Source organism: Microcaecilia unicolor, chromosome 3 (assembly GCF_901765095.1).
Source record: "Microcaecilia unicolor chromosome 3, aMicUni1.1, whole genome shotgun sequence".
Classification (NCBI taxonomy): Eukaryota; Metazoa; Chordata; class Amphibia; order Gymnophiona; family Siphonopidae; genus Microcaecilia; species Microcaecilia unicolor.
This window is the reverse complement of record NC_044033.1, coordinates 331,777,240-331,789,850: the sequence shown is the minus strand read 5'-3', so window position 1 is coordinate 331,789,850 and position 12,611 is coordinate 331,777,240. Positions and strand designations below refer to the sequence as shown.

Genomic DNA, 12,611 nt, shown 5'->3' with positions numbered 1-12,611 from the left:
TGACAAGGTAGAAGTCCCTTTGTACCAGTCATTTAGATGTCTCATGCCACTAGCCACATTCAAGTACCGAAAATTAAGGAGACCCATTCCTCTCTGTGATCTAGAGATCTACAGGACTCGAATTGGCAATTGAGGTTGATGACCTCACCACAGAAAGCCCTGTAGAGCTCCATTTAGAACTCTCTCATCCCTCCCGGTAAGAAACACAGGTAACAATTGAAATAAGTAAAGCCATTTGGGAGCAATCTTCATGTTCAGCAAATGAATCCGTCCTTCATAATGATAATGGAAGATCCCTCCAAATGTGTAGTTTCCCCAAAGTGCCCTCTAGTAGGAGGTGCACATTAATGGAGTAAAACTTAGCCATGTTACAAGGGATATAAACTCCCAAGTATTTTACCTGATCTGAAACCCATGTAAAACAAGAGGGGCCTTTCCAACCGCTCTGCACAGATGGCAAAAATGGCAGAGCCGTTGATTTCTGGAGATTCAATGTGAACCCAGAAAAAGCTCCAAATTCTGCAGTCAACTCCAAAAAGGAAGGCACAGCCTAATCAGGTTGGATAAGTAAGAACATCAGGTCATCCGCAAAAGTGAGTGTTTTCATTTACAAGCCTAGCAGTGTGACTCCCTGGAATGTGCTCTGCCCCTTCTAAAGTACGTATTAATGGTTCTATCAATAGAACAAAAAGAAGGGGCAATAGAGGACATCCCTGATGTGTGCCCCGCCCAGTGATAAAATAATTTGTCTGTTCTCCATTAATCAAGAGTTTCACCATTGGTTTATAATACAAGGTTCGTATGGCAGTGGTGTAGCAAGGGTGGGGCGGTGGGGGCAGTCCGCTGGTTCCCTGCTCCCTCTGCCCCGGAACAGGTTACTTCCTGGTCCGGGGCAGAGGGAGCAGGGAGCCAGTGGAGCCGACAAGCACGCGGCTGCTCTCTGCACCCTCCAGCAGTCAAGAATGCACCCGGGGGGGGGGGGGGGGGCGCCGTGCTGCACCCTGGGGGAACGGACGCCACTGCACCCGGAGATTATTCTTAGATAATCACGCTTTCTAAGGGTTTTAAAACATTTTTGAGGAAGGCGGTTTTGCATGGACTCAGGATTACCCTCACATTTTGGATGGAAGCCACAGACCCTTTTGTGTACCACTGGAGATCTTTAATGATAACCCAAATGTGTATGGATTGCTTACAGCTAAGGGATCCAGCACATGCCACTGGTTACTGGTTTCAGCCAATTTGGAAACCATTTCTGGCTACAATGATACCTAGAGCTCATAGCGTTTTGCTAAATCTTTGATCGAAATGCCCCTTTATGAAGTTAATTTGTGAATAGGCACTAGGAAGGGCAGGGACGGTTGGGAGGTGGTACCAATAGTACAAAGCTGACATCTGTGTTTGTTGCTCTTTTATGTATTTTGTATTTGCTCCTTTGATGTCAATAAACATGATTTCTTTACACATAAGCTCAGCTTGCATCTGTCTTCACAAGGGTGGCCAAACATAAATGGGGAAGAAGTCCAAAAAATCATGTTGGCATATTTTCCCATGCAAACAGTGGTACCCTTTAAATTTAACCCCCTTATGTGAATAAGCCTAGTGCACATCAAAGGACCGTCAAGCCACCCTGACACCCCATCACACAATTTACAATCAGCCCTAAAATTCTAAGTTTCAGAGGCGGTTCAATGGTACCCAAGACGAATGCTAGGGAAACAGTACTGATGCCAAGTTAGGTTCATTCAAATCTGCTCTAGTGTGCCCAGACTAATGTCATTAAAAAAGTATTTCTGTGAAATGTCTGGTTAAAGCCTTGACTGGAATCATCTGGGCTTCGGTACTGTGTTTTCTTATCATCACTGCGAAATTCAAAAGTACATTATTGAAGCAAGTTCACTTGCCTAAAGAATAGCAACCATCATGCCGGTTTTGATAAAGTGGTGCCATGCAATAAAAAGTTCTAGTCTGGTTTCAATGAAAAGGGGAAAGCTTCCAAAGGCTAATCATTTGAGTTCCTAGGGTCAAAATTAGCCTTTGGCAGGTTTCCCCTTTTCATTGACTTTGACCCTAGGACAGGGGTAGGCAACTCCGGTCCTCGAGAGCCGCAGGCAGGTCAGGTTTTCAGGATATCCACAATGAATATGCAGGAGATAGATTTGCAAGCACTGCCTCCATGGTATGCAAATCTATTTCCTGCATATTCATTGTGGATATCCTGAAAACCTGACCTGCCTGTGGCTCTCGAGGACCGGAGTTGCCTACCCCTGCCCTAGGAATGCACAACCACCTTTATAAGTCTCTAATAAAAACTCATACTTTATATTATAACAAACTGAAATGCCAAAAGGAGCATGTCACTGAAGACTCAATGTGGTATATTTGTAATATTTGCACATTGGACAGCAGTTTTATTATTTGTCACTGATCAAAAGACATGCTAACAACCTTAGCTACCAAGTGATATTAAAGGTGGTTGTGCACTTCTCTTGCTACATTTTGTGATCCCAGGATGATTGTTTTGTCTACATAATGTGAACATAAAATATGTCTTCATTAAGCATGGTACACATATATACATTACCACTGAGTTTCCTCCAGAAGCAGCTTCAGAAAACGGCGGTGGAGTTGGAGGGACCACAGAAATGTTACTGGAAACAAAAAGACAGGACAGTTGAGGTAATCATTTTATTGCTACTGCATCCTCTCTCCCACAACTGTATTTCTCAGTTATTTCTTAGCTGAAGAATCGAATATTACAGTAAACAGGTGAGGGGGGTACATGTAATAATTACCCCCCAGGAGTTCTTCTAGATTTTCCACAAACTGGGGCTGATGCAATAAAGCGCTCAGGATTTGTGCAGAGTTAGCACAGCTTTAGAACACATTATTGTAGATGCATGATGCAGAAAAGGTTTTTGTGCACAAACTAACCCTGCACAAAGCCTAGGAGTGCACAGCATATGGTAATAAGGTTAATTCACTATTAGAGCAAATATAGTGCAGACACAGTGAAGAGTGAACAGCCAAGGAGAATACCAGGGTATTAACACCAAGTCATACCAATCATAAAGAATCCAAGAATTGGCTTATTTTGCACTTCACCTCAGATCAACTGATCCCCCCCCCCCCCCCCAGAGATGATCCTTGACATCCCACAAAATACCTGGTAGTCTAGTGGACCCTTCTTATCCCCACTCCCCTGACCTCAGAGATGATCCTCAATTTCCCAACACCCCCCAAAAATGTCTAATGGTCTAATGGACCACAATTCCTACACCCCCTCCCCCTGCCCCCTGTATGAGCATTACAAAAACAAAAATTTAAATATTTTTGAGGGGGTGTGGAATGGGTAGAGAGCTGGCATTCCTATTAGTGCACCTACAGTTTTGACATTTGATTTTTTTTGTTTTACATCAATTATATTCAATTCATAATTATTTAGATGCTGAAGCCTTACAAACCCTTTATCATGCTTATGTGAGTAAATGATTGGACTACTGCAACGTGACCTATGCTGGCATTTCCCAAACTAATTTAAAATGATTACAATCTCTGCAAAATATGGCTCCACATTTTCTTTGTAGAGCTAAGCATAGATAGCATGCTACCCCTTTATTTTTACAATTGCACTGGCTACCCATTCAATTTAGAATTAAAATTTAAAATTTACTTTGGTCTTTAAAGCACTTCATGAAGATACTCCAGACTATTTATCAGTTTTGATGATTCCTTATTGTCTTGTGTGCAAAGTAGGTGAGCCCTTAGGTCCCGCGAGGCCCTGAGGGACCTCAAAGGACAGCCGTGCAACCCCAAGTCTTCACCCGCGGCGACCGCCGTTCACCAAGGGTTGAGCCCCCAGCTGCAGGCGGTCAACGGGACTTCAGGAACCGCGGGGTGCCGAACTGACCCGGACAGGGACCAGGAGAGCAGAGGCAGATGGAGAATGAGGACATCCAATGACAGGCAAAAGTTCAGGGCCGGCAGCTAACAGCGTAGTCAAGATCAGGCAAGAGGTCGAGGCAGGCAGCTAGCAGGGAAAACCAGGAACAGTCCAAAAGTCAAAACCGGAAGTACAAGGAAAACAACGAAGCACAGGAACCAACGGAGACTGGCCTCGGGAACAGAACCTGAAGCAAAGTTCTCATACAGCCTTTCCCCTTAAGTACTGCTCAGGATCAGCCGCCCCACGCCCGCAGGTATTGCCGACCAACCCGGGCCTGGTTACTGACAGAGCCCTTCTGATTGGCGCTGTCTGCCCAATCCGGTACCTCGGAGGCGGAGCTCCAGACCCCCGCGCCCGGGAGAGACGAGGACGCCGGTCATCGCGCCTGGGCACCGCCTCCTCCAGCAGCGCCAACCCTGCCCCCACAGCCGGCGACCGAGAGGCCGGCGGCCGCAATCGCCAGCCTCTGCCCTTGGCCCCAGGTCGAGCGGCCATCACCGCGGCGGGCCTCGGCTCCCCGCCACGGCTTCCAACTCGCCGCCCCTTGCCGCGATGGACGCCGGCTCTCGTCCCCGGCAGCGGAGGCGCCGGGAGGAGCAGCGGACGCGACAGTATCCCCCCCGGATGCCCCCCTCCTCCTGGGGCCAGGTTTATGAGGATATCGCTCATGGAAGGTCCTTACCAACTCCGGGGCATGTACATTGGTAGCCGGTTCCCAGGAGTTGTCTTCGGGACCGAAATGCTTCCATGATAACAGGTAGAGCAGCCTTCCCCGCCGCCTCTTGGAATCAATAATTTCTTCCACCTCGTATTCGGGATCGGGGTCAGCCTCCGGAACAACAGTCTCTCTCTCCTGTGGATGCCATTTGGACCCTCGAAAGCTCTTCAGTAGAGAAATATGGAAGGCATTATGGATCCGTAGAGTACTAGGTAACCGCAGGCGGTATGTCACGGCTCCAATCCTAGACTGGATAGCAAACGGCCCGATGTACCGTGGCCCCCAACCTCCGAGAGGGTACCCGGAACCTTAGGTATTTCGTGCTTAACCATACTTTTTGCCCCGGTTGCAATACCGGGGCAGGCCGCCGGTGTCGGTCAGCAAACGACTTGTACTTGGCAGCCACTCTCTGTAGTTGCTCTCGGGTAATATTCCAGACTTCCTGCAGGTTCGCCAGGGTTTGAGTAACCATGGGCGTAGAGGAATCAGGGGGAATGGGTGATGGGAGCCGCGGGTGTCATCCATATACCAAGAAGAACGGAGATTGCCCAGAGGCCGAATGTTCACTGTGGTTGTAGGCGAACTCGGCCCACGGAAGAAGGGATGCCCAGTCTTGCCGTTTATTAACAAAGGCCCGTAAGAACCCCTTCAACGTCTGGTTAATCCGTTCAACCATTCCGTTGGTCTGTGGATGGTAGGCAGAAGAGAAATGGGTAGCAACCCCCAGAGCAGAACACAGGGCTCTCCAGAATCGTGAAGTGAACTGGGCTCCACGGTCACTGATGATCCTGGCTGGTAGCCCATGGAGCCAGAAAATATGTTGGATGAACTGTTGGGCTAACTGTGCTGCCGATGGAAGTCCTGGCAGGGGAACGAAATGAGCCATACGGGAGAACCGGTCTACCACAACCCAGATCACGGTGTGCCCCTGGGAGCGAGGAAGGTACGTTATGAAATCCATAGACAATTCCTCCCAGGGGACTGCAGGGACGGGCAAAGGCGGCAGCTCTCCCCAGGGGCGCCCCACCACCGACTTAGTCCGGGCACAGGTAGGGCAGGTTGTGACAAACTGAAGGATGTCTTGCCTCATATGAGGCCACTGGTACTGTCGAGCAATCAAACGAAGGGTCTTTTGGAATCCAAAGTGTCCAGCCCATGCAGAGGAATGTCCCCAATGCATTACTTTCCCTTGGTCCTGTGGAGGCACAAGCTTCCGCAACGGAGTGACCTCTCCCGGGGCCGCACTGAGACATTCTGGGTCCAACATAGGATGAGGCTCTTCAATGTCCTCTGAAGCTTCAAAGGCTCGGGAGAGGGAGTCCGCTGGGGTATTCTGGGCAGCTGACCGGAATACCAGTTGAAACCAGAACCTGGCGAAGAACAGCGACCAGCGGGCTTGCCGCGGATTCAGCCTTTGGGCCTCCTGTAGATACAAGAGATTCTTATGGTCCGTAATCACCGTAAACCGGTGCTCTGCCCCTTCCAGCAAATGTCTCCACTCTTGTAGAGCTAACTTCAAGGCTAGCAGTTCTCTGTCTCCCACAGTATAATTGCGTTCCGCTGGGGAGAACTTACGGGAGAAGAAGAAGCAAGGTTGACGCCGGCCCTTGGCGTTAATTTGGGAGAGGACTGCCCTGGCGCCCAAAGCAGAAGCGTCCACCTCTACCACAAAAGGCTTGTCAGGATCCGGAGCCTGAAGGATGGAAGCAGATTCAAAGGCTTTCTTCAATAGACCGAATGCTGCTTGCGCCTCAGCTGACCAGTTTCGGACATCCGCATGCTTCTTAGTGAGCGCTGTCAAAGGAGCTGTCAGTTGCGAATAGTGGGGAATAAATTGACGGTAGTAATTCGCAAACCCCAGGAACCGTTGCAGCGCCTTCAGGCCCTGGGGTTGAGGCCACTCCCGGATAGCGCAAGGTTTATCTGGATCCTTTTACAGACCTCCCGGTAACAGAATATGTCCCAGAAAAGGCAGAGACTGCTGATGAAAGGAGCATTTGCTGAGCTTGGCAAACAAGCGGAATTGTCGTAGGCGCTGAAGAACAGTTCGAACGTGGGTCACATGCTCCAGGGGATCTTTGGAATAGATCAGGATGCCATCCAGGTAAACAATCACCGTAGCATACAGCAGGTCCTCCTCAAGGGCAAAATTTATGAACCTCTGGAACACTGTGGGAGCGTTGCACAGGCCGAAGGGCATCACCCGATACTCGAAATGCCCCTCATGCGTATTAAATGCAGTTTTCCATTCGTCCCCCTGCCGGATACGGACCAAGTTGTAGGCCCCACAAAGATCCAACTTGGTGAAGATCTGGGCCCCCTGCAGCCGATCAAACAACTCTGGAATAAGGGGCAGAGGGTATCGGTCCTTCACGGTGATGGCATTTAGGCCCCGGTAGTCAATACAGGGCCTCAAGGAGCCATCTTTCTTGGTTACAAAAAAGAATCCTGCCCCGGCAGGGGACGTGGAGGGACGGATGAACCCTTTCTGGAGATTCTCCCGGATATAGGCTTGCATAACCTTCGATTCCTCTCGGGACAGTGTATAGAGACGGCCCCGTGGTGGCATCTTATCAGCCATCAAATTAATAGCACAATCAAAGGACCGATGTGGCAGTAGCACATCCGCTTCCATGGGACTAAACACATCCACGAACTCCCGGTACTCCTCTGGCAGAGCGGCTTGACAGGCTAACACAGTTCTAGGGGTAGCTACTACCGCAGGACAGCTGGATTCCCGGCCCTTCAAACAGGCCTCAGTGCAGGCGCCACCCCAGGCCTGAATCTTCCCTAAAGTCTAATCGATTACAGGGGTGTGGCGCCGTAACCAGGCCAGGCCCAGTACCACAGGATGAATGGTGCGGGGTAAGGTCAGAAACTGAGCTTCCTCACGGTGATCCTCCCCCACCTGAAGCCCCAAAAATGGAGTCACCTCAGTGATAGGCTGGGGTAACGCTGTACCCTGGATGGATATCACTTGCAGAGCAGGGCAGTAGGGCAGTGTGGGCCATTCCATAGGTCGCAAGAGTTCCTGGCAAATGAAATATCCCCCGGTCCCGGAATCCAAGAGGGCACGGGTGTGAACCATCGTCTCCTGCCACCGCAAAGTTACCGGAAGAGTTATCAGATGGTCGGGTAGGGGAGTAGAGTGCCCCAAGACCCCTCCCCTCAGGGCGCCTTGGGAGTGGCGTTTCCCGGCCGTGCGGGGCAAGTGTGGATGAAATGACCAGCCTCGCTGCAATACAGGCAAAGACCGCCCCGCAGACGTTGAGTCCTTTCCGACGGAGTCAGTCGTTGGCGGCCGATAACCATAGGTTCTTCAGAGGTCTCCCTAGGTTCTCGGGGGCCACGGCGGGGGGACGGTCCCTGTCTAGACCGAGGCACACCCCTGGGTCCCTTCCGCCGGTCGGCTCGGGCTCTAGCCCTCTCCTGGAAACGGGTATCTACCCGGACACAGAGCGAGATCAGGGCATCCAATTACCCCGGGACCTCCTGGCCAGCCAGCTCATCCTTGATTCGATCCTGAAGTCCCTCCAGGAAGATTGCAGATAAGGACTCCTGATTCCAGCGCAACTCGGTTGCCAAAGTCCGAAACCGAATAGCATAATCTGCCACGGTCCCTTCGCCCTGTTGAATCCGCAGCAGCTCGGACGCGGCGGAAGACGGCCTTCCTGGAAGGTCAAACACCATGCGGAAGCGGCGTTGGAACTCCGCATAGTTGTCCAAGAGCGGATCCTGTTGTTCACATAATGGGGACGCCCAGGCCAGGGCCCGTCCCGTAAGCAAGGAAATAACATAGGCCACTTTTATCTGGTCTGATGCAAAAGCCTCTGGTTGCATCTTGAAGTATAAGTTGCACTGGTTGAGGAAACCCCGGCAGCTTCCGGGAACACCATCAAATCGTGCAGGCTCAGGGAACCGAGGTCCCGGGAAGGACCCTCCCGGAGGGGGAGCCGCTGCGGCGACCTGGTGGCCGCAGCGGCCTGGTTCTGTACCTGGACCGAGGATAGCTGAGAGCATACGTTCTGTAGGGCCCCCGACAGGGCATTCAGCTGCTGCTCCTGCTGGTGCTGGAGAACTTTAGCCAGGTCCCATAGATCGGGTTGCGTAGGCGAGCTCATGGCTTCAGGTTCCTGTCTTGTGTGCAAAGTAGGTGAGCCCTTAGGTCCCGCGAGGCCCTGAGGGACCTCAAAGGACAGCCGTGCAACCCCAAGTCTTCACCCGCGGCGACCGCCGTTCACCAAGGGTTGAGCCCCCAGCTGCAGGCGGTCAACGGGACTTCAGGAACCGCGGGGTGCCGAACTGACCCGGACAGGGACCAGGAGAGCAGAGGGCAGATGGAGAATGAGGACATCCAATGACAGGCAAAAGTTCAGGGCCGGCAGCTAACAGCGTAGCCAAGATCAGGCAAGAGGTCGAGGCAGGCGGCTAGCAGGGAAAACCAGGAACAGTCCAAAAGTCAAAACCGGAAGTACAAGGAAAACAACGGAGCACAGGAACCAACGGAGACTGGCCTCGGGAACAGAACCTGAAGCAAAGTTCTCATACAGTATTTCCCCTTAAGTACTGCTCAGGATCAGCCGCCCCACCCCCGCAGGTATTGCCGACTAACCCGGGCCTGGTTACTGACAGAGCCCTTCTGATTGGCGCTGTCTGCCCAATCCGGTACCTCGGAGGCGAAGCTCCAGACCCCCGCGCCCGGGAGAGACGAGGACGCCGGCCATCGCGCCTGGGCACCGCCTCCTCCAGCAGCGCCAACCCTGCCCCCACAGCCGGCGACCGAGAGGCCGGCGGCCGCAATCGCCAGCCTCTGCCCTTGGCCCCGGGTAGAGCGGCCATCACCGCGGCGGGCCTTGGCTCCCCGCCGCGGCTTCCGACTCGCCGCCCCTTGCCGCAATGGACGCCGGCTCTCGCCCCCCACGGCGGAGGCGCCGGGAGGAGCAGCGGACGCGACACTTATGTCCCCCCTTGTCTACTTCACTCCCTTAATCACCACACCTCGTGATTTCCAGGCCCATCACGAGGCCGCTGGGAATCAACAAGTAGTGCAAAACCAGATCCCTCCTGGAATCCTCTCTGTTAAGGTACATTACTCAGAGAACTCCTTCCAATCAGCCCAGCCCCCAAACACAAGAATCACAGTTTTTAGAGCAAAAGAAAAGAAAAAAAGGTCCCAGCAGAAAGAGCACAGATTAAAACTGTCTGTAAAAAACTGCAAAGAGAACACACCCTAGTATAACAGCATTTTTTTTCTTTTTTTGTGTAAGGTTAGATAGATGAATTACAGATTCAGAAAAGATTTTAGATCACTTGGCAGCCTCTGCCAACAAACAAACCAAACCAGCTCAGAGTCCTCTGCTCAGCTCACAGGTCGTTCAGAAGTTGGATGTTTCACTTTGGAAAATGGCTATTCATTTTGGTTGTTTTCTCTGCAAAAATGTCCATTTCACAGCCATAATTGAACAGGAAATCTAGATTATGGCTCTGAGATGGACATTATGAACAGGACTTTCTTTTTTTGGGAGGAAAACACTTTTTTGAAAATGCCCTTCCATGTCTCTTATTTTGATATTTTATATTTGTCATTAATTAGTAATATATATTACACTTGAATATTATAAGCCTAAACATTTTTGCCTGTCACTTCAGATTGGATGTTCAAGCTCAAAATAACGCACACGCATCAGCTCTATGACTGGTACAAATGCTCACATCTAACTTATAGGCATGTATTTTCAATGTTCCACAAGTATTCTACAAAGGAAAGTAGGCACCTACATTCTTTATAGAATAGGCTCCTACCAGATGTTTATGTTTTTTAAACTTTTTATACTGCCTGTAAGTGGCAACATATATCTAAAAAACACACAAACAAGAAAGGTACTCCATTAAAAAAACAAGAAAGATGATATTATTCAAACTAGGACATTCATCCATCAATAACACAATTTCCATTGTGTCTGGTTATCCAGTTGCAGGATAGAAGACAGATCAGATAGAAACCCATCCTAAATCAATTAAACGCTAACATGTAAAAATGGGTTTTCAAAAGACTTAAATTTAGGCAAGGTTATATGGAGGAAGATCATTCCATAATTTTGGATAGAGGAGTGTGGTAGCCGTGTTAGTCCACTCTTAAGGTTATCAATAGAAATCAAACAAAATAAAACATGGAAAAGAAAATAAGATGATACCTTTTTTATTGGACATTTCCTGATTAGCTTTCGAAGGTTGCCCTTCTTCGTCAGATCGGAAATAAGCAAATGTGCTAGCTGACAGTGTATATAAGTGAAAACATTCAAGCATTACTATGACAGTCTGACAGGGTGGGAGGATGGGGGTGGGTCGGAGGTATGCATGGGGACATCAAAGCATATCATTGATATTCTAACAGGATGGGTGTGGATAGGTGAGGGGTGGGGTGATCAACAGAGACATACAGCTTTATGGTTTATAATGGGTTAGGAACCCCAGATCCTTGTTAAGTCCTTTCTGTTGGGTGTTAAAATATTCAATCATTCTGACTTCAAAGGTCTTACGTTCTTGTATGGTTTTAAAGTTACCTTTCAGTATTCTCACTGTGAAATCACTGGTACAGTGTCCTGGTTCTGTGAAGTGCTGACAAGTGTCTAGTAGACTCGTAGACTTAGGACCTGGCAAATACCAGATGATTAGTGTCTAATGACTACATGGAATGAGATGGAGTGTAAGGAATTACCATACAGATACGGTGTCCTCTGGGTGCCCAATCTAGCCTATACATTTGGGCTGGATGTACCAAAACTAGGTATAACCTTGAGCACACAGCCCAAACATACAGGCTGGCCATATAGGTGCCCAATATCAATGCCTAAAAATATAAAAGTGCATATCTGTAGAATAGGCATGTATTTTCATCAGCACACAGGAGGAGTGGCCTAGTGGTTAGCATGGTGGACTTTGGTCCTGGGGAACTGGGTTCGATTCCCACTGCAGGCACGGGAAGCTCCTTGTGACTCTGGGCAAGTCACTTAACCCTCCATTGCCCCAGGTACAAATAAGTACCTGTATATAATATGTAAGCCACATTGAACCTGTTATGAGTGGGAAAGCGCGGGGTACAAATGTAACAAAAATAAAAAATATATATGTAGTATCACTGAAAATGCACCTATCTACATGTGTACTCTGCACAACTTAGCAAACGTCACTGGAAGTTCCATTTAAAAATAGACCTGAGAGGATCCCTATATAACAAGGAGATGGAATCAAAGCAAAGTGACTTTCACACTTCAAAAAAAAAAGGGGGTGTAATCTGCACATTGTACACAAAGTGGTAGCTAGTAGGTAGAAATATAACCACTTTACTGGGCAGATTAGAGAGACCATACTGGTCTATCTGACATCTGTTACTATGTTATCATGAAAATCATGGGTAGCCCCAGTCAATGGCACTTAACCAGATAGCATGTGCAATTGTCTGGATAAGTGCTTCTGAATACTGACCCACACATTACTGTCTGCATATTATCTCACTGATTCCTAATGTTTCACTATGGGTGTCACTGCTTAGCAACTGCCCAATCATAGGTCAAAAAAACAAAACACCCTTCAAAATCCAAATTAAAGTGGAGTGCTTTTCACAGATTTAATGGTGTATTTATCAGTGGCTTAGCCAGACCTGACATTTTGGGTGGGCCCACAGCTAATATGGGTGGGCACTATGTATATAAGTATGAGTAGTGTTTCTTGGAATACTACAAAATAATGCCTTAGAATGCATTTGATCATGAATTTCTAAGTAGTCTGCCCAACAGCTGCCCTGCATCAACATAAACCACATACATACATAATAGAAAAAAAACAATCTAATATAATAAAACGCACCGTGAACGTTCTAATGAGGACAACGTTCTGAAGCCATCTGACGTCACTCCCTGAGTCCCTGGCTGTAGGGTTCGTGGCGTT

The 12,611-nt window shown here is 49.1% G+C and overlaps 1 protein-coding gene across 2 annotated transcripts in view; it reads right to left on the bottom strand.

The window, feature by feature from the left end:
• The window catches only part of SYTL3 (synaptotagmin like 3), a 255,264-nt gene that overhangs the window by 127,008 nt on the left and 115,645 nt on the right, over positions 1 to 12,611 (bottom strand). For both annotated transcript variants that reach the window (XM_030198421.1, XM_030198420.1), the window contains exon 6: positions 2,585 to 2,651. In XM_030198421.1, the coding sequence (XP_030054281.1) occupies positions 2,585 to 2,651 (67 nt within the window). The remainder of the gene's footprint in view (positions 1 to 2,584; positions 2,652 to 12,611) is intronic.